Source organism: Schistocerca cancellata, chromosome 1, assembly GCF_023864275.1.
Source record: "Schistocerca cancellata isolate TAMUIC-IGC-003103 chromosome 1, iqSchCanc2.1, whole genome shotgun sequence".
Lineage (NCBI taxonomy): Eukaryota > Metazoa > Arthropoda > Insecta > Orthoptera > Acrididae > Schistocerca > Schistocerca cancellata.
In genome coordinates this window covers 556,022,992-556,047,286 of record NC_064626.1, presented here as the reverse complement: position 1 = coordinate 556,047,286, position 24,295 = coordinate 556,022,992, and the positions used below count along the sequence as shown (strand labels likewise).

The following is a 24,295-nucleotide window of genomic DNA, read 5'->3' as shown; positions in this document are numbered from 1 at the left end:
TCACATGTCAGTTCTAGTACAATATATTTGTCCAATGAATATCCGTTTATCATCTGCATTTCTTCTTGGTGTAGCAATTTTAATGGCCAGTAGTGTAATAGGCATTTGATATTGGTATTTTGTGAATTGTGTTCTGTCGTATTATTTATGTACAGGAGATACGTAAAATGACTATTTGTGCCGAAACAATATCGCTTGTTCGGCGTGTGATACAATTGCTGCAATATTAGAGAGGCCTATTCCGTTTTATCTACCAGACAGTAATAAAATAGATGTAATCAGATCGTGAAACCACGCCAGGTTGAGCACTATTTGTATTATGAGTAACAGCTGTTTCAATACTAGAAAACGAAATTTTGATTTTTCATGTAGCCAAACGTTTGACGAACTTTGATGAGGTAATAGATTCTTTCGCAGAAAGGGAAGCACTCCGTGTAAGGCTTTAACAAGATCAGAACGGGAAAAAATGCTGGTATCTAAGGATTGAAGAAATGTGTACTGTCCTGCTTGTGTCTTGTCTTTTTCCTATATGTTATTTTATGTCACCTGAAAGAGAAAGTTATTAGGTAATAGGCAGTGAAGAGTACAGATTTTCTGAAGAGTTCTTATTCTTGCGCTTACAAATAACCCCACCTAATTGTGAGTTTCTTTTTAAGGGACTAGGCTGTCATACCGGCGGACTGGAAGGAGGAGAGGAACCACAGGATATTTTAATTTCCGCTATCCTGAATGTAGATTTCATGGCTTCCATTACAAAATATATCCGTTTGAATTCCACAGAGCGAAATACAGTGATGTGCGATAGAAGAATGCTGTGTGAAGAGGTGACGCTGCACTTGTGGGACACTTAAGAGCAAATAACGTGTCTTACATTTCCTCCAACATATATGTTTTATATACAAAACGCTTCAGGAATACGTGCGCTACAAAATGAACATATTTTTGAAAAATCAATTTTTTCACATTTTTGACGCCCTATCTGAAACGCACGAGGGGGGGGGGGGGGGGGCAGACGCGGCGCCACTATCAGTTTTTTCCCTGGTTCGAAAATATCGTACATCCTGGGCTGGTGGGGCAATAATATGGAACACTCTGAGAAGCTCTTGCCTGAATAAAAATGCATAAGATAGCAAAGGTTGCGCCATTGTATACGACCATGAACAGCACCTGTGCCTATATGTTGCAAGTATCTGTAATTAGAACGGTGTTTTGTGTAGTTGTGAGTATATTATGTCAGTGCTATGTGAATCTGAACGTGTGAAAATTGTTGGTACTCCTGTGATGGGCGCTTCTGTAATCAAGATAGGCGGTGTTTGGTATTTCAAGGGGCACCGTATCGGAGATTTACATCGCATACATGGAAAGCGGTATAACATCAACCACTGAATCACATTGCAGACAAAAGGGTGTGTTGGGTAATCATGCCGGGTAGCCATTGAAGAGGATTGTGATGAACAGTAAGAGGGGCACGCCGGCTGCAGAAGTTACTGCAGTACTGAATGTCACACTCACAAACCGTATCAGCACCACTGCAGGGCGAGCTGAAGTTCCAAAACCACACGTCAGTGATGCAAAAGCACATTACAGAAAAATGTGACACCAAAGCCATAAAACCTGGACTATGGAGCATTGGAAGAATGTCATTTGGTCACATGACTCTTGTTTCACGCTGTTTCCAGAAAGGTGGTGTAAGATTCCCTTGAACCCATACAGGAACCCTAGTTATCAATTGTGAGACGAGTGGAAGCTGTTATGAATACTAGCGGCTTTCTTACACCATATTGGGCGTGCTAACGTGTTGTATGAGGCGTTTTCCTATTTTTGTCCAGCCCCTGCATCAACGTATCCTGCCGCTCATCAGTGCAGGCAACCTTTTACCATGAAATCTCCTTGCAGATTAAAATTGTGTGCTAGGCTGAGACTTGAATACAGGACTTTTGATTCTTGCAGGCAAGTGCTCTACCACTGACCTAACGAAGCGAAACTAACAACTCGGCCTCACAGGTTTACTTCCACCATTTCCTTGTCTCCTACCTTCCAAACCTCATACAAGTTCTTTTGAGAAACTTGCAGGACTAGCTCTCCTGGAAGAAAGGATATGGCGGAGACATGGCTTAGCCACAGCCTGGAGGATGTTTCCAGGATGAATTTCGCTCTGCAGTGGAGTGTACACTGGCATGAAACTACCTGGCAGATTAGAACTGTGTGCCAGATCGAGAATCGAACTCTGGACCCTTGCCTTTCGAGGACAAGTGTTCTACCAACTAGAGTTTGGAAGGTTGGAGATGAGCAATTAGCAGAAGTAAAGCTGTGAGGTCAGGTCATGAGTTGTGCTTGGGTAGCTCAATTGGTAGAGTACCTGTCCATGAAAGCCTTGGTCCAGCACCGTTTAAGTCTGCCATGAAATTTCCTATCAGCACACATTCCACTACTGAGAGAAAATTCATTCTGGAGCTCTATGTCAATGTTCCCACACCCATGCTAGCCGCTGTGCCTTGTGTTGTGCTGAGGTCAGAGGTACACATCTAGGATGATTCCTTTTGTACCCTTATAATAAGGAGTTGGTTCTGACTGGTATGGTCGCTCACCACTTGTTGTAGAGCATAGTACTGATGACTGGATGCTACACTTGGCCTAGACCAGTGTTGTTGTGCCGAACACTGGTGTTCCATGGGAAGTGAATAACTGCTCCACGAAAAATTACTAACCTAGCATTTTTTCAGCATTATGACGATACTAATTACTTTTTTAAAAATTTTATTATGATAACTCGGTTATGATTTAAAATTGGAGTAATCACTGAATGAAACAAGTTAGTTAATTTTTTTAAAAATTTTATTAACCTTCAAACTAAACAAGGTGTTTCATTGAAGACCCAGAATTCTGAAAGTGTTCTACCAGAGGAAAAGTTTGAAAACCACTGGCCGTGACAGGCTGCTGTTTCATTCTGGAATAATTGATGGCATATTCGTGGCAGCACTCACTGCTCTTGTTTGGATCATCTCTGTTACCTCTATCAATTTTACCTGGTAAGAACCCCAATCTAAGGAGCAATACTGAAAAATCTGTCACAAAGGATTTTTTAACTTCTTCCATAGATGAATTATACACCCCTGGAAATTGAAATAAGAACACCGTGAATTCATTGTCCCAGGAAGGGGAAACTTTATTGACACATTCCTGGGGTCAGATACATCACATGATCACACTGACAGAACCACAGGCACATAGACACAGGCAACAGAGCATGCACAATGTCGGCACTAGTACAGTGTATATCCACCTTTCGCAGCAATGCAGGCTGCTATTCTCCCATGGAGACGATCATAGAGATGCTGGATGTAGTCCTGTGGAACGGCTTGCCATGCCATTTCCACCTGGCGCCTCAGTTGGACCAGCGTTCGTGCTGGACGTGCAGACCGCGAGAGATGACGCTTCATCCAGTCCCAAACATGCTCAATGGGGGACAGATCCGGAGATCTTGCTGGCCAGGGTAGTTGACTTACACCTTCTAGAGCACGTTGGGTGGCACGGGATACATGCGGACGTGCATTGTCCTGTTGGAACAGCAAGTTCCCTTGCCGGTCTAGGAATGGTAGAACGATGGGTTCGATGACGGTTTGGATGTACTGTGCACTATTCAGTGTCCCCTCGACGATCACCAGTGGTGTACGGCCAGTGTAGGAGATCGCTCCCCACACCATGATGCCGGGTGTTGGCCCTGTGTGCCTCGGTCGTATGCAGTCCTGATTGTGGCGCTCACCTGCATGGCGCCAAACACGCATACGACCATCATTGGCACCAAGGCAGAAGCGACTCTCATCGCTGAAGACGACATGTCTCCATTCGTCCCTCCATTCACGCCTGTCGCGACACCACTGGAGGCGGGCTGCACGATGTTGGGGCGTGAGCGGAAGACGGCCTAACGGTGTGCGGGACCGTAGCCCAGCTTCATGGAGACGGTTGCGAATGGTCCTCGCCGATACCCCAGGAGCAACAGTGTCCCTAATTTGCTGGGAAGTGGCGGTGCTGTCCCCTACGGCACTGCGTAGGATCCTACGGTCTTGGCGTGCATCCGTGCGTCGCTGCGGTCCGGTCCCAGGTCGACGGGCACGTGCACCTTCCGCCGACCACTGGCGACAACATCGATGTACTGTGGAGACCTCACGCCCCACGTGTTGAGCAATTCGGCGGTACGTCCACCCGGCCTCCCGCATGCCCACTATACACCCTCGATCAAAGTCCGTCAACTGCACATACGGTTCACGTCCACGCTGTCGCGGCATGCTACCAGTGTTAAAGACTGCGATGGAGCTCCGTATGCCACGGCAAACTGGCTGACACTGACGGTGGCGGTGCACAAATGCTGCGCAGCTAGCGCCATTCGACGGCCAACACCGCGGTTCCTGGTGTGTCCGCTGTGCCGTGCATGTGATCATTGCTTGTACAGCCCTCTCGCAGTGTCCGGAGCAAGTATGGTGGGTCTGACACACTGGTGTCAATGTGTTCTTTTTTCCATTTCCAGGAGTGTATTTCCTTATGATACTTCCAATGAATCAGTGCCTGACATTTACCTTTCTACAGTGAATTTTATGTGGCATTTCCACATTAAAACGCTCCTAATGCGTATTCCCAGATATTTAGTGGCTTGACTGTTTCCACTAATTGTTTAGCAGTCGTGCAATCAAACAGTAAACAAGCCTATCTGCTTATTATTGCATTACAGTTGTTTCTACTGACGGGCCACTGGCTATCAGTTCCTGTGTCAAACGTCACTCCTCTGCAGGTCTTTCTGCAGTTTGCTACAATTTTCTAGTGTAGGAACTTATCCATACATAACAGCCTGATCCACAAACAGTACAGGTGCGAATCAAAGGGGGGCAAGCCACGACAAAAAGCTTTAATAGGAGGATTTATACAATGGTATAAAAAAATTAAGAACGAAATAAGTTTCACACGGTGTGTCACTGCCCAGTCACATAGCTCGATGAAACCTGGACCATACTGTTGCATACAAAAACTACTACAGTATAGTACAGAAGGTAACTGAAAGTAATACACAATGAGACAAATAGACATGATACCTTTATTCAAAAACAGTTATTACACTGAAGTCATCGGAATTCAGGATCGTCCCCACACATTAAAAATAGCAAGCAATGGTTCTTAACAGTGTGGCAAATTATGCTCCACAATGTGCTTCCATGTTGGCTGCAAGGCTGGTGAGTAGTCCTTCTGGCAGGGTATTCCATTTTTCCACCAGAGTGACTGACAACTTCTGGATGGTCATAGGTGCATTTGGACATGCTGTAATACATCTCCCCAATGCATCCTACATGTGCTCAATAGTATTCAAGTCGGGGGAATGGGCAGGCCAGATCATTCGCCAGATATCTTCTCCTTCAAAGAGCTCCTCCACCTGTGCCGTTCCATGTTGTGGCGCTTTATCATGCATAAAAATGACGTCAGGGACAAATGAAGCCATGAAAAGATGCTCATGGGGAGGAGTACAGCCTCACAATAAAGTTGAACAGTGATTTACTGTTCAAACACTTGGAGATTAGTATGTCCACACAAAATAATGCCTCCCTACACCAGAACCACCAAAATGATAACATTCAGTGTTCTTGGGTGCATTGTGTGTTCCCACCACTTGACATATGAGAGATACGTCCATTATTGTGGTGGTGTAGGTGTTATGGTGTGGGAAGGCATAATGTTACATGGGCATTCTGACCTCCAAATCTTTGAAAACGGTACACTCTTCATTCAAAGTTATTGTGACACGAGCTCTAGAAACGAGAGGATATACGGCAAATGGACTGGCCTGCCCATTTCCCGAATTAAACTGCACTGGCCAAGTGTGGGATGCATTGGGGAGATGTATTGCAGCATGCCCACATGTACCAATGATCATCCAGCAGTCGTCAACCATAGTGGTGGAGAAATGGAACACCCTACCACAAGAAACCTTTACCAGCCTTGTAGCCAGCATGGGAGAATGTTGCACAGCGTACTTTGCCATCCTTGGCAATCACATATCCTGTTAAGAACAAATTGTGTCAGCCTTTTGTAGTGTCCTGGGTACCATCACAAATTGCAGAAACTCTAGGAGCTGGGTAGTTTAACACAGGATACTTAGGTAGTCCCTACAGTTTAGGTGGAACTGGCAATGGGGTAAGTATATTCACCACATCCACAACTCAGAGGACTTCATACAACGTCTCAAGAAACCAAATATCATGGAATCTGATATAATGGTAAGTTTTAATGCAGTCTCCTTTTTTATGACTGTACCACTGAAAGAATCATTGGAACTAATGGCAGGAAAATTTTTCTATGCTCTGATGGGCCTGTTCAGTCATATACTGACTTCAATATATTTTCTTTATGGGGGCCAATATTATGAGCAGACAGAAAGGGGAGCAATGGGCAGCACCCATCTCCAGTGGTTACCAATCATTTCATGGTGAAATTTAAGCAGGAATCATTAGAGACAACAATAGTTGCTTAGTATTATGAAATACATAATTATCATTTTTATTTTTAGCGAGAATGTGTACCTCTTCAACACTTATTAGTAAAGCTAATTAATGTTGTTGTTTTTGACACATATGCTGCACTAAAGATGTTTACAAGCACCGAAATTTTTCAGGGGGTGAACTGAGGAACACCAACTTAATGTTATCTTTTTCTACTGAGTCTCAAATGGCAAGCTGTCGCTTTGGTACCTGCCTTAAAAAACAGTCTCTTGAAAGAAGCAGAGGAAGCCACTATTCCCAGATATTTACGAGCAGAGGAGATTATTTTCTCTCGATTACAGGTTGTTGTAAATAGAGTCAAGCTTCAGTGACAAAATCCTGGATACTTTCTGTTACTGTGGTAGCGGTCTGCTCCTGCTCCACTGAAACTAAATATCTCATGTGTATTCCACGAATCATCATCTGCAGCAGACGGTAACTGTAATTATGCTTCTTCGACATAGGTTACTTTCTGTGTCTGTTTCTTCTGAACGATGGCATTCGACTTGCTAATGGCAGTAATTACTGTGAAGGAGACCGGGAAAATGGAGCCCTTTGAGGCAAGGATTTAGAGTCGAGTACAGTTCCAACAGTTTTGTCTTTTTATCGTTCTGGAAGCGTCTTTCGTGTATCGGTAGTTTTTTCCAGATTCTCTTTGAGGCATCTACATTCTGCTGTCGAAATATTTTCTATTAACTTTCATGACAAGCAAACAAATGTGGTATTTCTTTGCTTCGTGTTATGTAATTTTCGCCACTGACTTCTTCGGTTACTTGGTGTAAGGGTTGCAAAATTGTAATGGCTTCTTTTATAACTGAAATTTCATAACTTCTGAGCATGTTTTGACTGCCAGATTGTTTCAGCAAGACAGAGTTCATTACATCTGACACAGAAATTAAACAGCCAAGCATTAAAAACTTCAGGTTCCACCTTGAGGGCACACAAGACTTGATTACCAGAATAATTACAATTAGTCAGCTGACTACAATTAATCCTCCTTCCCTAAAGGCCCATCCACACACAACAATCTGTCCACACACACATCTGTGCGAAAGTCTGTGCATGCAATAGATCGTTGCAAATGTGATATGTTCACACAGTCGTAGTTCCAATCTAACGCTCGCCTGCCCACTGTCGGCATAGAAAAGAAATTCTGGTGGCGAGTGACTACACTCTTGTCCTCAAAGCTTATTTCATTTCTTCAGAAATGGAGGAAACTTTGTAACAGTCTGCGTTCATAACTTGTGTTGGAAAAATGCCAAAAACAGAAAGACAAGTAAAATGGTCTACCCAGTGACTGCTTAAGCAAAAGCAGTTTTTGCACATAAATTTACTTCGTGAATTGCAGGGCTAACTCGAGGATGGATTTAGAAATGTGTAAGTATCTTTTGGTACTCATATCTCCTAGTATAGTACAGAAAAAAAGTTGTATGAGAAGAGCAAGTTGTCCACATGAGCAGGTGACGGTGATGTTAAGATTTCTAAAAATAGCCACCACAAATTCTAGAATTTCTTGCTGCAACTTCAAAACAGGCACTGAGTGAAATCATACATGAAACATGCTGCCCTGAAGGATGATTTCATAAAGGAAAGTACTGTACAATACCTCAGTTATCAGAAGTTGCAGATCATATTTTTACAGTTTTAGACTTGTCTGAGATACAGTATATTCTTAGAAGTTATATACGAGGTGATATCCTAAATTTTTGGGACTGGTGTTCTCATCTGTTGGAAACCTTACCTTTGGACTAATGGTCACAATCATTCTTGAAGTAGTTCCATCTGCACGTACACACCGGTCCCAGCACTTCTGCCACTGATCAAACGTTTTCTGGAAGTCCTGTTCTTTGAGGGTGTTTATCACCACCAGCACTGCTTCTTGAATCCTCTCTAGAGTGTCGAGCCGACAGCCTTTCAACTTGAGTTTCAGTTTTGGAAACAGCGAGAAGTCGCAAGGTGCCAGATCTGGCGAGTACGGTGGGCGGGGTACAACCGCCATGTTATTTTTTGCCAAAAAGGTCCTGGTGAGCAACGATGTGTGACAGAATGCATTGTCATGATGCAGCAGCCAGTTCCCTTGATGGCAAAGTTCGAGCTGTCATCGCCGCACCTTTTCACGGAGCCGTCACAAAACATCACAGTAGTACATGGAATTCACTGTTTGGTTGGGTGGGACGAATTCTTTGAGTACATTTCCTTGGTATCAAAGAAAACAATGATACTGCTCTTCACTTTGCTCTACAGTTGTCTCGCTTTTTTGGGTCTTGGAGAGCCCGGACTCTTCCACTGGGACGACTGTTGCTTTGTCTCTGGGTCACAACTGTAAATCCAGCTCTTGTCGACAGTGATAACCTGTGACAAAAAGGTTGGGTGTAGTCTGACAAAGGTCCGTGCACACTTCAACACGCTGTGCCTTCTGATCGGTAGTCAAGATCCTTGGCACAAATTTTGCGGTGACACGATGCATGCCAAATATCAATCAACATTCGTTGACATGTCCCATAAACAACACCCACTTCATCCGCAAGGTCTTGAATGGTTCGATGTCCGTCCACACAAACCAATTTTTGAAGCTTGGCACCAATGTCTGGTGTTGTGTGGCTAACGGGCCTTCCATTGTGAGCATCATCTTCGATATCTGTATGGCCAGCCCTGAACCAAGCATGCCACTCAAACACATGCATATGCCTCATGCTCTGTCCGCCAATCACTTGTTGAATCATTTGCAAGGGTCTCTGTAGCACTTTTCCCAAGATTCGCACAGAATTTGATACACAAGTGCTGTTCTGTTCACTGATCCATCGTAAAATCGCCACACACCAAACACAGAGTATTACCGAAATCACTGTGGACACACAACACATCCTCCCAGCTGAATGCCACTCCGTACGCTGACTCATCAGATATGCAGCTCCCGCCACCTAGCAGTGCAAAGATCTACTACTCCTACTTTCCTTATGGCAGCACCAATCCCAAAAATTTTGGATTCCACCTCGTATGTGGCCAGTGAGCTATAGGTCAGATTGTTTCTAAGTTGAGATTTTTAGTCCCCTCCCTGAAGTCTACCAGAAACTTCTGCACCAGAATGTAAATTTCCATTCTGAATTCTCCTATATCTGGAGAGTTTTACTCATAGTATTGTGATAGTGAATTCTACATTTCACCTCTAAATCAGTCTTGTTATGAACCAAATATTACTTTAGGAAGTAAGAAGTAAAATAATAGCTATGTCCCTGGAGGCTTAACACAATATTCTGACTCCACTCTTCTTTAGAACAACAGTTTTGATACATTGTCACATTTGCTACACTGTCAATTTCATTTAGGTCACTATTTTTCTTTGTTTCTTGTCTATTACATTCCAAATAGTTTTCGCCATATTCTTGCTGTGTCTTACTTTTTTAATATAGTGCAGGAGTTTTACTTTTTCAATAAAAGAATGGAGGATTTTGCAGAATTGTGGGCAACAGAATTTCAGCTCTCGACTATAGGTTGCCCTGTGAATGAGGCAGAGCATGATCTTTGCACAAGATACTTTAATCACAGGAATTATCCATCACTTACCATCACTTTTGTTCATGTATTCTCAGGAGGGGACTCATTCATGTACTCTCTTTTTAGTAACCTCGCATATACCTTCGGGAATGAAGTGAGTGTGTGAAAAATGAACTTATTAGTGTTGAACACATAGTCTTCAGGTTGTTGGACCAATTAATGAAAGTGCTGATAACATTTAAGCCCTGAGGGGAGGAGGGGATGTGGGGAGGATGGTTGGTATGAGAAGTGGCATGTAAAGTGTAACTGTGCCACACTTTTAAGTAATTTTTCCCTAAAATAGTGGACTCTCTTCGGGGAAAATATGTTGTGATACTAAAAGAATGCTCCTAGGAATAAGACTTTGGAGGTAGGGGAGGAAATGTGGTGATATGTAAGCATAAATGTGGAAAGGATGGAGACATGTCTTCCAGACTTTTGTGTGTGTGTGTGTGTGTGTGTGTGTGTGTAGGGGATCAAACAATGAAATATCCAGTACAGGGGAGATGCTGAGCCACAATAGGCACAACAAAAAGATTCACACAATTATAGCTTTCAGCCATTAAGGCCTTTGTCAGCAAAGTATATAGAGGGAAACATTCCACGTGGGAAAAATATATCTAAAAACAAAAGCACTGGCAGGTCGATAGACACACAAACATACACACAAAATTCAAGCTTTCGCAACAAACAGTTGCTTCATCAGGAAAGAGGGAAGGAGAGGGAAAGACGAAAGGATTTGGGTTTTAAGGGAGAGGGTAAGGAGTCATTCCAATCCCGGGAGCAGAAAGACTTGCCTTAGGGGGAAAAAAGGACAGGTATACGCGCGCGCGCGCGCGCGCACACACACACACACACACACACACACACACACACACACACACACACACACACACACATCCATCCGCACATACACAGACACAAGCAGACATTTCTTCCTTTCGCCTACTTACCCCCCCCCCCCTTCTTTCCTGCCCTCCGCCTGACAAATGTCTGCTTATGTCTGTGTATTTGCGGATGGATATGTGTGTGTGTGCGCGCGTGCGCGCGAGTGTATACCTGTCCTTTTTTACCCCTAATGTAAGTCTTTCCGCTCCCGGGATTGGAATGACTCCTTACCCTCTCCCTTAAAACCCACATCCTTTCGTCTTTCCCTCTCCTTCCCTCTTTCCTGATGAGCCAACAGTTTGTTGCGAAAGCTTGAATTTTGTGTGTATGTTTGTGTTCGTTTGTGTGTCTGTCGACCTGCCAGCACTTTCATTTGGTAAGTCACATCATCTTTGTTTTTAGGTATGATGAGACTTACCAAACAAACAAAAGTGCTGGCAGGTCGATAGACACACAAACATACATACAAAATTCTAGCTTTCGCAACCAACGGTTGCTTGGTCAGGAAAGAGGGAAGGAGAGGGAAAGACAAAATGCTTTGGGTTTTAAGGGAGAGGGTAAGGAGTCATTCCAATCCCGGGAGCGGAAAGACTTACCTTAGGGGGGTGTGTGTGTGCGCGCGCGCGCGCACACACACACACACACACACACACACACACACACACACACACACATATATCCATCCGTGTATACACATAATATACGGGGGGGATACAGGGAATGCCAAATTAATATTCTTCAAGAAAATAAATCTCGTTTCACAAAGTGCCTAGCATCCAGCGCACGTTGCTCTATCAATTACGGACACGATTTTGAACATTTTTGGATACATTCTAAGTTGATTTCTGAATGAATCATTAAGTTGATTTTTTAATGCATGCATAGTGTATACGATGTGTCTGCCAGGGGAATCCCCTTCAGATCTAGAAATAAAAAATCTTCCTGCACACACAGAGAGACAGGCCCATACGAGCTGAGCTGAATAAACCCAAATAGGTGAATGCCAATTGTTGTTTATTTATGTTGGTTGACTGGGTGAGAGAATGATCAGTGTTGTTATAATCATTAGTGAAACCCGTAGATTCAGACTAGCAAAGTAGAAATAAATAACTAATAGGAATAACAGGTAAGAAGGATTACATAATCTTCTTGGTGTATCCAAGAAAATGAAATGTTGGCATAAAATTTTTGCCAGACCGCTACACTACTAATGGCCAGTTGTACAGTCCCCAGTTAGCAGTCACATTAAGTTCTATTCTCAAAATTTGCAGAAAACATGTTGTACAACATGTAATAATGCCTAACTGGAGAATAAACACGGGCTAACTGAACCACTGATTCTCACATGATTATTGAATTTAACCAGAGAATAAGTTTTGACAATGGCAGGAATAGTTACAGCATTAGTGATAAGATAGATTATTATAACAGGGAAGGAGAAGAAAGGAGGAAGGGAAGGAGAAGAAAGGAGGACATCACACAAATTGTATGGAGGAATATGATGATTCTAAATATATAAAAATTTCGTACTGCTACTTTTGAATCTCGTGCTTGAGATACTGGTGCGTATGAATCAAATGTGAAACTATTTCCTAAGATAAAACTATTTGCTTGTAATAGGCCTAGTAGGCATTTGGTACTGGCACTACGTGACTTATATTCTGTCATGTTATTTATGTAAATGAGATAGGTAAAAATGACCATTTGTGCCAAAGGAATATCGCTTATTTGGCATTAGTTACAATTGCTGGAGCATTAGAAAGACCTATTTCATTTTATCTAGCAGACAGTCACAAAATAGCTGAAATTAGATCCAACCTGACTACTATTCATGTAGCAAAATGCTTGACGAACTTTGATGAGGTAATAGATTCTTTCGCTGAAAGGAATGCATGTCCTGTGAAGCTGTAGCAAGGTTAGAGAGAAAACATGCTGGGACTTTAGGATACAAGAAATCTGTACTGTCTCTATTGTCTCTTGTCTGTACTGGTTTTATGTTTTCTACATTTAGTTTTATGTCACACAAAAGAGAAAGTTATTAGCTAATAGGCAATAAAGAGTGCAAATTTTCTCAAGTGATGTTATTCTGCCCATTACAAATAATCCCATCTAGTGTAACTTTATGGTTCTTTTTTTCTAAAAAAAAAGGGGGGTAGGATGTCAAACAGGCTGACTGGGAGCAGGAGAGGCACCACAGGACATTTAAATTTCCACTGTCCTGAATATAGGTTTGATGGCTTCCATTACAAAATACACACACTTGAATTCTACAGAGTGAAATACAATGGCATGCAATAGAACAATGCTGTGTGAAGAGGTGTGGGACTTCACCTTGGCACGCTTAAGACTAAATAACATCTCTTACATTTCCCCGAACATAAACGTTTTATACAACAAACTCTTCAGTAAGATATGCACAACAAAATTAAAATTTTTTTGGAAATATCTATTTTTTTTTAATTTTTGACATCCTACCTCAAACACTCGAAGGGGGGGCCACTACTATAAAGTTTTTTCCTGGTTTGGAAATGGTGTAGCTCTGGGGGCTGGTCCCACGTAGTCAAACATCAGATCACTATCATATCCAAATGCTCCACAAAATGATTTAATCAGCTGGCCACATGGACACCAATAATGAGGCCCCTTTCCAACTCTTGTCAGGTGCTGGTAGCACTGTTGCATGTGAGCATGCGGCATTTCTGTGACTACTGGTGATCACTCGACATCTCGCTATTCATGCCCCTTACATTATCTACCGTGCCTGATGACACTAACATATCATTAATGGACCATGGTGGCTGTTCTACCCATCACAGAGAGTTGTGACTGATCATTACCAATGGTCAGTACAATATTACATTGTCATCTGAGCAGGCCTTCTGGGTGCTCCACTTGTTCATCAGGCAGTGCTTGTAATAATGAAGAAATATAGATATATTTCTCACTATAATCTTGATGAATATGTCAGAATTAGTTGTAATTGGTTATTACATACTTGACAGAAGCAGCCTTCAACAGCTGCTTTGGCCAGTTAATGTCTAATTTGGCTTGATCCACATCCCTGAAGGCTCCCCATCCATGAGAGGATTCATGCAACAATTTGTGAATGAATAGAGAAAGTTTACAGTATGTAATTTATTTCTTCACTTGACTGAGTCATTCATCTTGTTTGTATGACACTGGCAAAATAACATCCAGTACTGGAATATAATTGAAAATTGTTTTATATCATCACAAATCTTTTATTGAAACTTTATTTGGTGTATTGTGCTCTGGACTTAACAAAATGTCATGGGATTTGAAACAGAAAAAAGAAAAACAAATTACATTCACTAAAGTTGAACTAATAGATGCTGTCAGAAAAGACACAGGTATTGTAATTCAGTACACAAGGAGTGTTACATAAATGGTACAAATAGCACAAACCTTCATACAACGAAGGAAAACACAATAAAACAAATACAAAATATTGTACTATATGGTGTGTTGACTAAATTTAAATTACTTGCGCTAACAAAAGAGGTCTGGTGAAGCGCTAGTTTGTACATTACTCAGTCTTTGTATTAGTGCTCAAGAAGTGTAAATAAATACACTGTCAATGAACAGTCATACGAACAGTGCAACATATATAAACTTTCTATTTCTACATTTAAACGAAGTTACAAACTCATTTTTTATGCAACAGATACTTGACACCAGACCTATATAATCTGGAATGGAGTTAAGAGAGATCAAACATGTTTCAGAAAAAACTCAAAATTTATGACCTAAAAAAATATTGATAAGGTACTATGTACAAAAATTACTATAAGGTCAATAGGAATCATTCTGAACTTAATCATATATCACAAAATTCTCCTCGAGAATGGGGAAAAAAAGAAGCATGACTCACAACATATAGCTACCTAACCTTCCTATGAAAACATCAGTAGAAAGCCATATCAGTTTGGGTCAAATTATTTAAACTGATATAATGTGCTGTAGCCTCTAATAACATTGGATGTTACACTTAGGAGCAAGCTCCAGTGCCAAATTTGAAAAAAAAAAAAAAAAACAAATTCATCATCAAATACAACAGAAACAGTCTAAGGCATTTCATGGAACCTTGTGTTTCACTTTTTTTTCTTTTTTTTGTCACAATATGGGCACAAAGAAAAAAAATAACTAATGGCTTTTTAGTAAATTTGCAAACAGGAACTCCTATTGTTCTAGAGAATCAATCACAATGTATATTTTAGCACCTAAAATCAAGTACAAAGGACAGAATATTACAATCCAGTTTAGTTTTGCACCTAACAGTGCCAAAATACTGTCAAAAAATTGTTGGCACTTAAAAATTACTCAATGCAAGCTGCTTTCTCTGATCAACCACATTTCTACACACACACACACACACACACACACACACACACACACACACACACACACACATATACACAAAACAAAGCCAAAGCCTGGTATTTAATTTCATAAAATGGCTCATCTGCTAGCTACAAACACATTTACCACTCTTTTAAAGCAATTTTTTTTTAATTCAGGACTTGTGTAACAAGTGAACAATGTGGCAGAGAATCTAAACGAGGGTATTTATATGAATAAATAATAACTAAGCTGTGCCAGCTGCTTTCTTGTGTCCTGCCTCATTAGCTGATATTACAGAATGGCCTGACACAAGTGATGGATCCAGTTCTATCTCAGCAATTGGATCTCGCCAATAAACAAAATTGGAGAAATCTTCAGCTGTATCTTCTGGAGGAGGTGGAAACATCTGATCCACAATGTAGCTCATGTTAGAATACCTGAAAATAAAATTTCATTTGAAGATAACATTGAGGAGCCACTGAAAAAGGTACAGAAACACTCAAGTAATAAATAGCTCAAAACTTTTATTTTGGATACCACGATCAATGTGTAACTCTGAAAAATGTTTTCTTGCAGTAGCATGCCAAATGTTCTCTCCCTTGCATGCGTGTGTGTTTTGTACAAGGATTAGACAACAATTACTTTGAGTATTCAAATGATTTCATTTAAGATATTACTTCATTATTCACAGCTGATAGTACGGTGCATCATAACCTAAATTTTACAAGTGTGACAGGATCTTCAAACTCATAGGAAGTCATGACAACAGTTGCAGAGTGAACTTGATGTTGCAAATATCAGTATTATTGTAACAATTACCACAATCTTAATCAAAATATCCACGGGTGTGCTGCCGGTCTATAGTGTCCAACGGGCACAATATTTCGGCGATCATACATGTCGCCATCATCAGGTGAACTGACGGACTGAGCTCCTGTGAACGTGCCGGCACGGAGATCTGTACGCTATGGCTGCTCAGAGGGAACTGGGTTCGGTCGCGGCGATGGCCGATTTAAATACCCTCCACCCGCGGCGCGCTCCCTCACGAGGGAGGAGGTAGGCACTGCATTTATTCCATACACAGGCGCACTCTCGGGGAAAATCGCCCGCATTCTGAAGAAACACCAGGTCGGAACTGTGTTTTGTCCTCCAAATAAAACTCATGCACTGGTGGGGAGCGCCAAAGATGACCTCGGTTTGAGGAATGCCGGCGTTTACCAGATTCCGTGTCAATGTGGCATGTCGTATATTTGTCAGACGATGCGTACCATCGAGGATCGATGCCGTGAACACCAGAGGCACACTCGACTGATGTATCCGAGCAAGTCGGCGGTCGCTGAACATTGTTTGTCGGAAAATCACGCCATGGAGTATGACCGTACGAGGATTCTGGTACAGACGTCGAGATACTGGGACAGCGTTGTTAGAGAGGCCATCTAAATTCGCACCAATGACGACCTCATAAACCGTGACTGTGGCTATAATCTTAGCAAGGCTTGGGAACCAGCGATTGGGTTAATCAAGAGTAAATCGATCAAACGTATAGTTGTGACGACCACGGCGGACAGAGCCATCACACCGACGTCATCTCAGACGCCGTCGCAATCTGTTCCACCACGCGACCGTGGCGCGGGACGAGGACGGCGGAGGGAGCGCGCCGCGGGCTGAGGGTATTTAAATCGGCCGCCGCCGCGACCAAACCCAGTTCCCTCTGAGCAGCCATAGCGTACGGATCTCCGTGCCGGCACGTTCACAGGAGCTCAGTCCGTCAGTTCACCTGATGATGGCGACATGTATGATCGCCGAAATATTGTGCCCGTTGGACACTATAGACCGGCAGCACACCCGTGGATATTTTGATTATCAAATACGCCGGGAGAAACTCAAGAATCATACCACAATCTTGTTCCCACTGCAAAATTCCAAAACTAGACCAAATGAACCCAACACTCAGAACAAATGTGTGTACTGTAGGTAATCATTGCAGATCAAAAATGACTCAAATGCTTTTAATTTCAGATTTTTGATATTTTCAATACATAATTTAGCAGCTGAGCTAATAACTTGAAGCACAGTATTTTTTTTGTTTTTTAATTTCTAACAGAGATTCAGGTTTCATTCTGTGTTGTGGCTTACAACTAACTTCCAAACATTCAAATATATTTTTCTAATCATGTACATTGGCAATTTAAAACTATAGAAAAATAAATCCAGAGGAGAATGAGCCTCTGCTGCAATCTTCAAACATACCTGTTAATATGCCTTCCACATACTTCTGTATCTTTTCATCACTTTCACCATAATTTCCCTCCCTTTCTTCTACAAAACCAGCAAACAGTAAGCTTGTAATGAGTATCACTACCAACCAATACAAAATCCATGAAGACAACTTATAAATTCTATTTAATCTACTGCACAATGTTTTCCTACTTTTACCCACGAATGAATATCTTGTGTTTACATTCCCATACCTCTCACTAAAAGCATCATAAAGGGGAGACAGTAGGATAGGGTTATATCTTACTGACAACTCAGTCATTTCACATCAAAAATCAGCTTTAACTGGGTAAGGACAGAGTGAAGTCAGCAGTGTCCTTATCCTTTTCCTACAGAATTACTTGGATGCAGTAGTGAGGGATGTAGGGAATAGCGCACCACTCTTCCAATTGTCAACTTTCTGAATCCTGGAGCAGTTATTTATACAATTAGCTCTTCAAATGTCCTAATGAGGTTGAAAGCACCCAATTTCATTCTCCCACCAAGGAAAAATACCTGGCAGTACCAATAATCAAAACCAGGCTTTCCACATAGCAAACCATGGGAAATGAACATCTGAAGGACTGGGTGAGGATCTTTATCTTTTTCCTCCCAAATGAGGATCTAGAGTATTAAAGAAAATCTTCAGCCAGCCCTCTGCACTGTGTTCACATTTACCTTGAAGCAATTAACCCTGGATGCTTTTTCACTTTATAAATCACTTAAAGTTATGGAAGTTACTGACACAATCATGTGTGAAATCCAAGTCACTGGTATCTACAATTATGAGAAAGAATTAATAAAGGATAAAGAAATTTTCAACATAACACCACACATCTATATTGTTTCACAAAAACATCATACTGTGGCTGACTGCAGTGCAAACTGATACTACCGCTGCACAAATTCAAAATCCTTTCCAATGCTATCAACCCCCACCAAGTTCTGTTAATGTTTAAGGGCACTGTTCACAAAATTTAGTAACTGTTCAATGAATATAAGAGACAAATACAAGTCATGGTGCAGATTTAGTGCACTGAGGAAATTACTGAAGATGCACGAATTTATGAAGTCAAATGTATGTCCATTGTTCATGTACCACTATTTTAACAATGTGTATACCTGGATGACATTAACTTTTGCTCCCAAAATCTATTTGTTAGAAATTCCTTGAACTCTTTGTATTTTACAGACAAAGACTGATTATACTACTGTAAATTAAGGAACAATAAGCACTCTTTCACAAAAGTAAACAATAATATTTAAATGCTTTCAGCATGCTCATGAACATGTTTGTTATGTTTTAAGCTGAAATGGCTGTCCTGTGAAGCCAAAGCTTTCACTAAGTTACTGAGTAATGAACACCAATGAAAACAAAAAGCATCAGCAAAAGAACAGACTGTAAATGATGACAATGTAAGTGTTGTTTTTCCCAGTTAGCAAAAGAATAGAACATACATGCTGAAACACATAACCATTAGTTGCAAGTTCTCATGGTTGCTAATCCAAGACAAAGCTCTGCTAGAATAAGGTGCAGGTTATGTCATAGAATCAACAGTAGAGGAGTTAAAAAATTGACTGTCACTTTGTTCATTATCTCTCCTGTTAAGGTGTTGGAGAGTGAGGTCAATCACTGCTCCAGCTAGAAATCAAATGTTGAACAAGTTTAACTAAATCTTAAGCATGTTGGTGTGACCAGCATTGAAGAAATGTGAAAATTAAGAGAATATCCCAGAGAATGAAACATTTCAAATGTTGGAAAATTTAGCACATTGGAGTCAAATGCCTTCCAGTTATAGAACCACAATGACATAAGGAAGTAACTGGACATGCAGGCACAAGAAACTAGCAGAAGTCTCAAACGCACAACATGCGCATCAGTCACAGCCCTTACCAGATGGCAGCTGGTGATACAGCTACACACCCTAACATTTCTTGGTCCAGAAGACTGATGGCCATCGGTAAAAATGGTCGAGTAAAACAATATATCTCATTGTAATTAGCTGCAGTGCAGTTTAAGTTGCTTTAACAAACTACAAGTGGTGGGAATAAGTCATTCACAATGCAACTTTGTCCTGAGTAACTGAAAAAGCAAATAAAAATTGTGTAACAGCATGCACAAAAAATTTCATTGATACTATAAATGGAACACCAGCCACAAACTAAATACTAAAAGACCTTAAATTTCTATCTGAATTAAGATCATTATTTTACTTTTCATAATTCAAAATCTAAAGAATCGATAACTTTCTACAACGTAAAATTGTAAATGATCTTAAGCTATCTACAAAAAGATAAACAGGCAGATGGAGGGAGAGTGAGAGGAAGTACCAAAATATTAAATAATTTTCTAAAACTACTTACGAAGATTGGAATGTCTGCGTCAATTCATGTTTCAGTTCCCCCCTGTGATTAATGGTGAATATTCTGAAAATTGGAATGCCCACAGCACGATACGCCCATACATCCTGAAAGCAGAAACGAACACAAATGAGATACAGTATTTCAGTCTCAGCACTTTATGTATGAGCTCAAGTTTTTGCGCCCATTGTCAGGTACAATAAATTATCCAGGTATGTTACCGTGTTACACCCTAATATGAAATAATGTTACTAAGTGGCTAAAGCTGGGTTCTATTACTCTATGACAAGTTTATAAATAGAAAAGAATAGTAGAAAAATTATTAAGATGTGTTGAAACACTATTTTCTTAAACAAATAATATTTTTTGGAAAAAAATAATATAACATGTAATATGCGTATTCAGTTTATTCATTAGAATTCAAGTCCCATAAATACAGAACACTATTCCACCACAATTTCTGCGGGTCGCATAAAAAGGAGTCAGTATATTGCAGTGCATTCAGTTAAAATAGACAAAGCTAAAATGTAAAATAAATACAATGTTGCCTTAGTAGTAACTTTGAAATGGCACGATACCTATTAGCGAAGCAGTTACTTTTTGATTATAAAGTAGGTGCCAAGGAGCTATTTTTAGTCTTGTGACAAATGCACGGCTTGATCAATGCACAGCTTGATCTATCAGAATCAAAACTAAAATATTACAATTAGAACCTCACAAGAATAGTGGTGGACCATTCTTACACCTTCTTAACAACTAACACAACAGTTCTGCTCAGCATGCTATTCAATTTCATGTAATTGACTACTTTAACAGCTAAGGAACACTTTGTTAATATTATGTTCACATCATGTAGTTTCTGTTCAAAACAAAGAGGAGAGAATTAATTATTATCAATAATTTAATTTATTACAGTGCTTTTCATTCTTAAGTGAAATCTAGTTACTAATGAAACCATTGTTTGCAACAAATACCGAAACAATAACTGAATGGGCAAAGTCGCTCAAGACCTTCAGTGACGACAAAGTGTAAATTCCAAAGAAGCTTCGAGAGACAGGTTATCTTTCCTCATTTTTGTTTATTGTTTCCATCCTGGCATTTTCTTTGTTACAATAAAGTGACAGTTTGAAATCAGCTCCTTACTGAGAGTAGAAATGAAATGAGATTTTCTTTCAAGAAAGTAACCAGCTATTCCACCACAAAAGTGATGAATTACACCAGACTTCAGTTTCAATAAGCAATCATGGAGCACTGTTTAAGTGTGAGGGCTAAAGTTTAGGAAGTCTAACATATTCATATAGATATAATAGAGGGAAACATTCCACGTGGGAAAAATATATCTAAAAACAAAGATGATGTGACTTACCAAACGAAAGCGCTGGCACATCGATAGACACACAAACAAACACAAACATACACACAAAATTCTAGCTTTTGCAACCAACGGTTGCTTCGTCAGGAAAGAGGGAAGGAGAGGGAAAGACGAAAGGATGTGGGTTTTAAGGGAGAGGGTAAGGAGTCATTCCAATCCCGGGAGCGGAAAGACTTACCTTAGGGGGAAAAAAGGACGGGTATACACTAACACACACACACACACACACACACACACACACACACACACACACACACACACATATACAGACACAAGGAGTTTGGGCAGAGATGTCAGTCAAGGCGGAAGTGCAGAGGCAAAGATGTTGTTGAATTACAGGTGAGGTATGAGTGGCGGCAACTTGAAATCAGCGGAGATTGAGGCCTGGTGGATAACGGGAAGAGAGGATATATTGAAGAGCAAGTTCCCATCTCCGGAGTTCGGATAGGTTGGTGTTAGTGGGAAGTATCCAGATAACCCGGACGGTGTAACACTGTGCCAAGATGTGCTGGCTGTGCACCAAGGCATGTTTAGCCACAGGATGATCCTCATTACCAACAAACACTGTCTGGTCCATCACATTTCGGGCTTCCACCCGGATCACAATATTTCGGCTACCAAACATACAGCCATCTTCAGGTGAGTACGAGACTGAAGATTACTGGTGCGCGTCGTTCTATACATACCGAAAATTGGCGCGGCGGCGCCTGTGCAGTGGGGAAGACTAATACCACGCCCCCTATCTAATTTGGCGCGCTCTGCAGCAGAAGCGGGCTGCGCATGCGTAGTGGTGTACCTACATTGGTACATTGATTTTATACTTTCGACTACCGCGCCTCAGCTGCGCGAAGGCGCTTTATGACAGATAGCGCAAATGTGGGTATACCACTACGCATGCACTGCCCGCTTCTGCTGCAGAGTGCGCTAAATTAGATAGGGGGCGCGGTATTAGCCTTCTCCACTGCGCAGGCGCCGCCGCGCTAATTTTCGGTACATATAGAACGACGCGCACCAGTAATCTTCAGTCTCGTACTCACCTGAAGGTGGCTGCATGTTTGGTAGCCGAAATATCGTGCCAAGATGACAATGTGATCCAGCTGGAAGCCCGAAATATGATGGACCAATCAATACGCTGGGAAAACTTCAAGATACACAAACACTGTCTGCCTGTGTCCATTCATGCGAATGTACAGTTTGTTGCTGGTCATTCCCACATAGAATGCATCACAGTGTAGGCAGGTCAGTTGGTAAATCACGTGGGTGCTTTCACACGTGGCCCTGCCTTTGATCGTGTACACCTTCCGGGTTACGGGACTGGAGTAGGTGGTGGTGGGAGGGTGCATGGGACAGGTTTTACACCGGGGGCCGTTACAAGAGTAGGAGCCAGAGGGTAGGGAAGGTGTTTTGGGGATTTCATAGGGATGAACTAAGAGGTTACGAAGGTTAGGTGGATGGCGGAAAGACACTCTTGGTGGAGTGGGGAGGATTTCATGAAAGATGGATCACATTTCAGGGCAGGATTTGAGGAAGTCGTGTCCCTGCTGGAGAGCCACATTCAGAGTCTGATCCAGTCCCGGAAAGTATTCTGTCACCAGTGGGGCACTTTTGTGGTTCTTCTGTGGGAGGTTCTGGGTTTGGGAGGATGAGGAAGTGGCTCTGGTTATTTGCTTCTGTACCAGGTCGGGAGGGTAGTTGCGGGATGCGAAAGCTGTTGTTGTCAGGTTGTTGGTGTAATGGTTCAGGGATTCCGGACTGGAGCAGATTCGTTTGCCACGAAGACCTAGGCTGTAGGGAAGGAACCGTTTGATGTGGAATGGGTGGCAGCTGTCATAATGGAGGTACTGTTGCTTGTTGGTGGGTTTGATGTGGACGGACGTGTGAAGCTAGCCATTGGACAGGTGGAGGTCAACATCAAGGAAAGTGGCATGGGATTTGGAGTAGGACCAGGTGAATCTGATGGAACCCAAGGAGTTGAGGTTGGAGAGGAAATTCTGGAGTTCTTCTTCACTGTGAGTCCAGATCATGAAGATGTCATCAATAAATCTGTACCAAACTTTGGGTTGGCAGGCCTGGGTAACCAAGAAGGCTTCCTCTAAGCGACCCATGAATAGGTTGGCGTACGAGGGGGCCATCCTGGTACCCATGGCTGATCCCTTTAATTGTTGGTATGTCTGGCCTTCAAAAGTGAAGAAGTTGTGGGTCAGGATGAAGCTGGCTAAGGTAATGAGGAAAGAGGTTTTAGGTAGGGTGGCAGGTGATCGGCGTGAAAGGAAGTGCTCCATCGCAGCGAGGCCCTGGACGTGCGGGATATTTGTGTATAGGGAAGTGGCATCAATGGTTACAAGGATGGTTTCCGGGGGTAACAGATTGGGTAAGGATTCCAGGCGTTCGAGAAAGTGGTTGGTGTCTTTGATGAAGGATGGGAGACTACATGTAATGGGTTGAAGTTGTTGATCTACGTAGGCAGAGATACGTTCTAAGGGGGCTTGGTAACCAGCTACAATGGGGCGGCCGGGATGATTGGGTTTGTGAATTTTAGGAAGAAGGTAGGGGTGCGGGGTGTCGGTGGGGTCAGGAGGTTGATGGAGTCAGGTGAAAGGTTTTGTAGGGGGCCTAAGGTTCTGAGGATTCCTTGAAGCTCCGCCTGGACATCAGGAATGGGATTACCTTGGCAAACTTTGTATGTGGTCTGAAAGCTGTCGCAGTCCCTCAGCCACATACTCCAGTCCCTCAGCCACATACTCCCAACGATCAAGTACCACGGTCGTGGAACCCTTGTCCGCCGGAAGGATGACGATGGATCGGTCAGCCTTCAGATCACGGATAGCCTGGGCTTCAGCAGTGGTGATGTTGGGAATAGGATTAAGGTTTTTTAAGAAGGATTGAGAGGCAAGGCTGGAAGTCAGAAATTCCTGGAAGGTTTGGAGAGGGTGATTTTGAGGAAGAGGAGGTGCGTCCCGCTGTGACTGAGGACGGAACTGTTCCGGGCAGGGTTCAATTT

General features: G+C 42.0%; 1 protein-coding gene across 6 annotated transcripts in view; it reads right to left on the bottom strand.

The window, feature by feature from the left end:
• Positions 1-14,179: 14,179 nt before the first annotated feature.
• Positions 14,180-24,295, bottom strand: part of LOC126180702 (phosphatidate phosphatase LPIN2) — a 305,215-nt gene continuing 295,099 nt past the window's right edge. For 5 of the 6 annotated variants that reach the window (XM_049924713.1, XM_049924715.1, XM_049924717.1 and 2 more), the window contains 2 exons: positions 19,926-20,029; positions 14,180-15,742 (listed from right to left, as the gene is read on the bottom strand). In XM_049924713.1, coding sequence (XP_049780670.1) covers positions 15,550-15,742; positions 19,926-20,029 — 297 coding nt within the window. In that variant the 3' untranslated portion in view covers positions 14,180-15,549. Of the gene's footprint in view, positions 15,743-19,455; positions 19,645-19,925; positions 20,030-24,295 lie in introns of all 6 variants that reach the window. The other variant, XR_007536691.1, reaches the window with a different exon arrangement.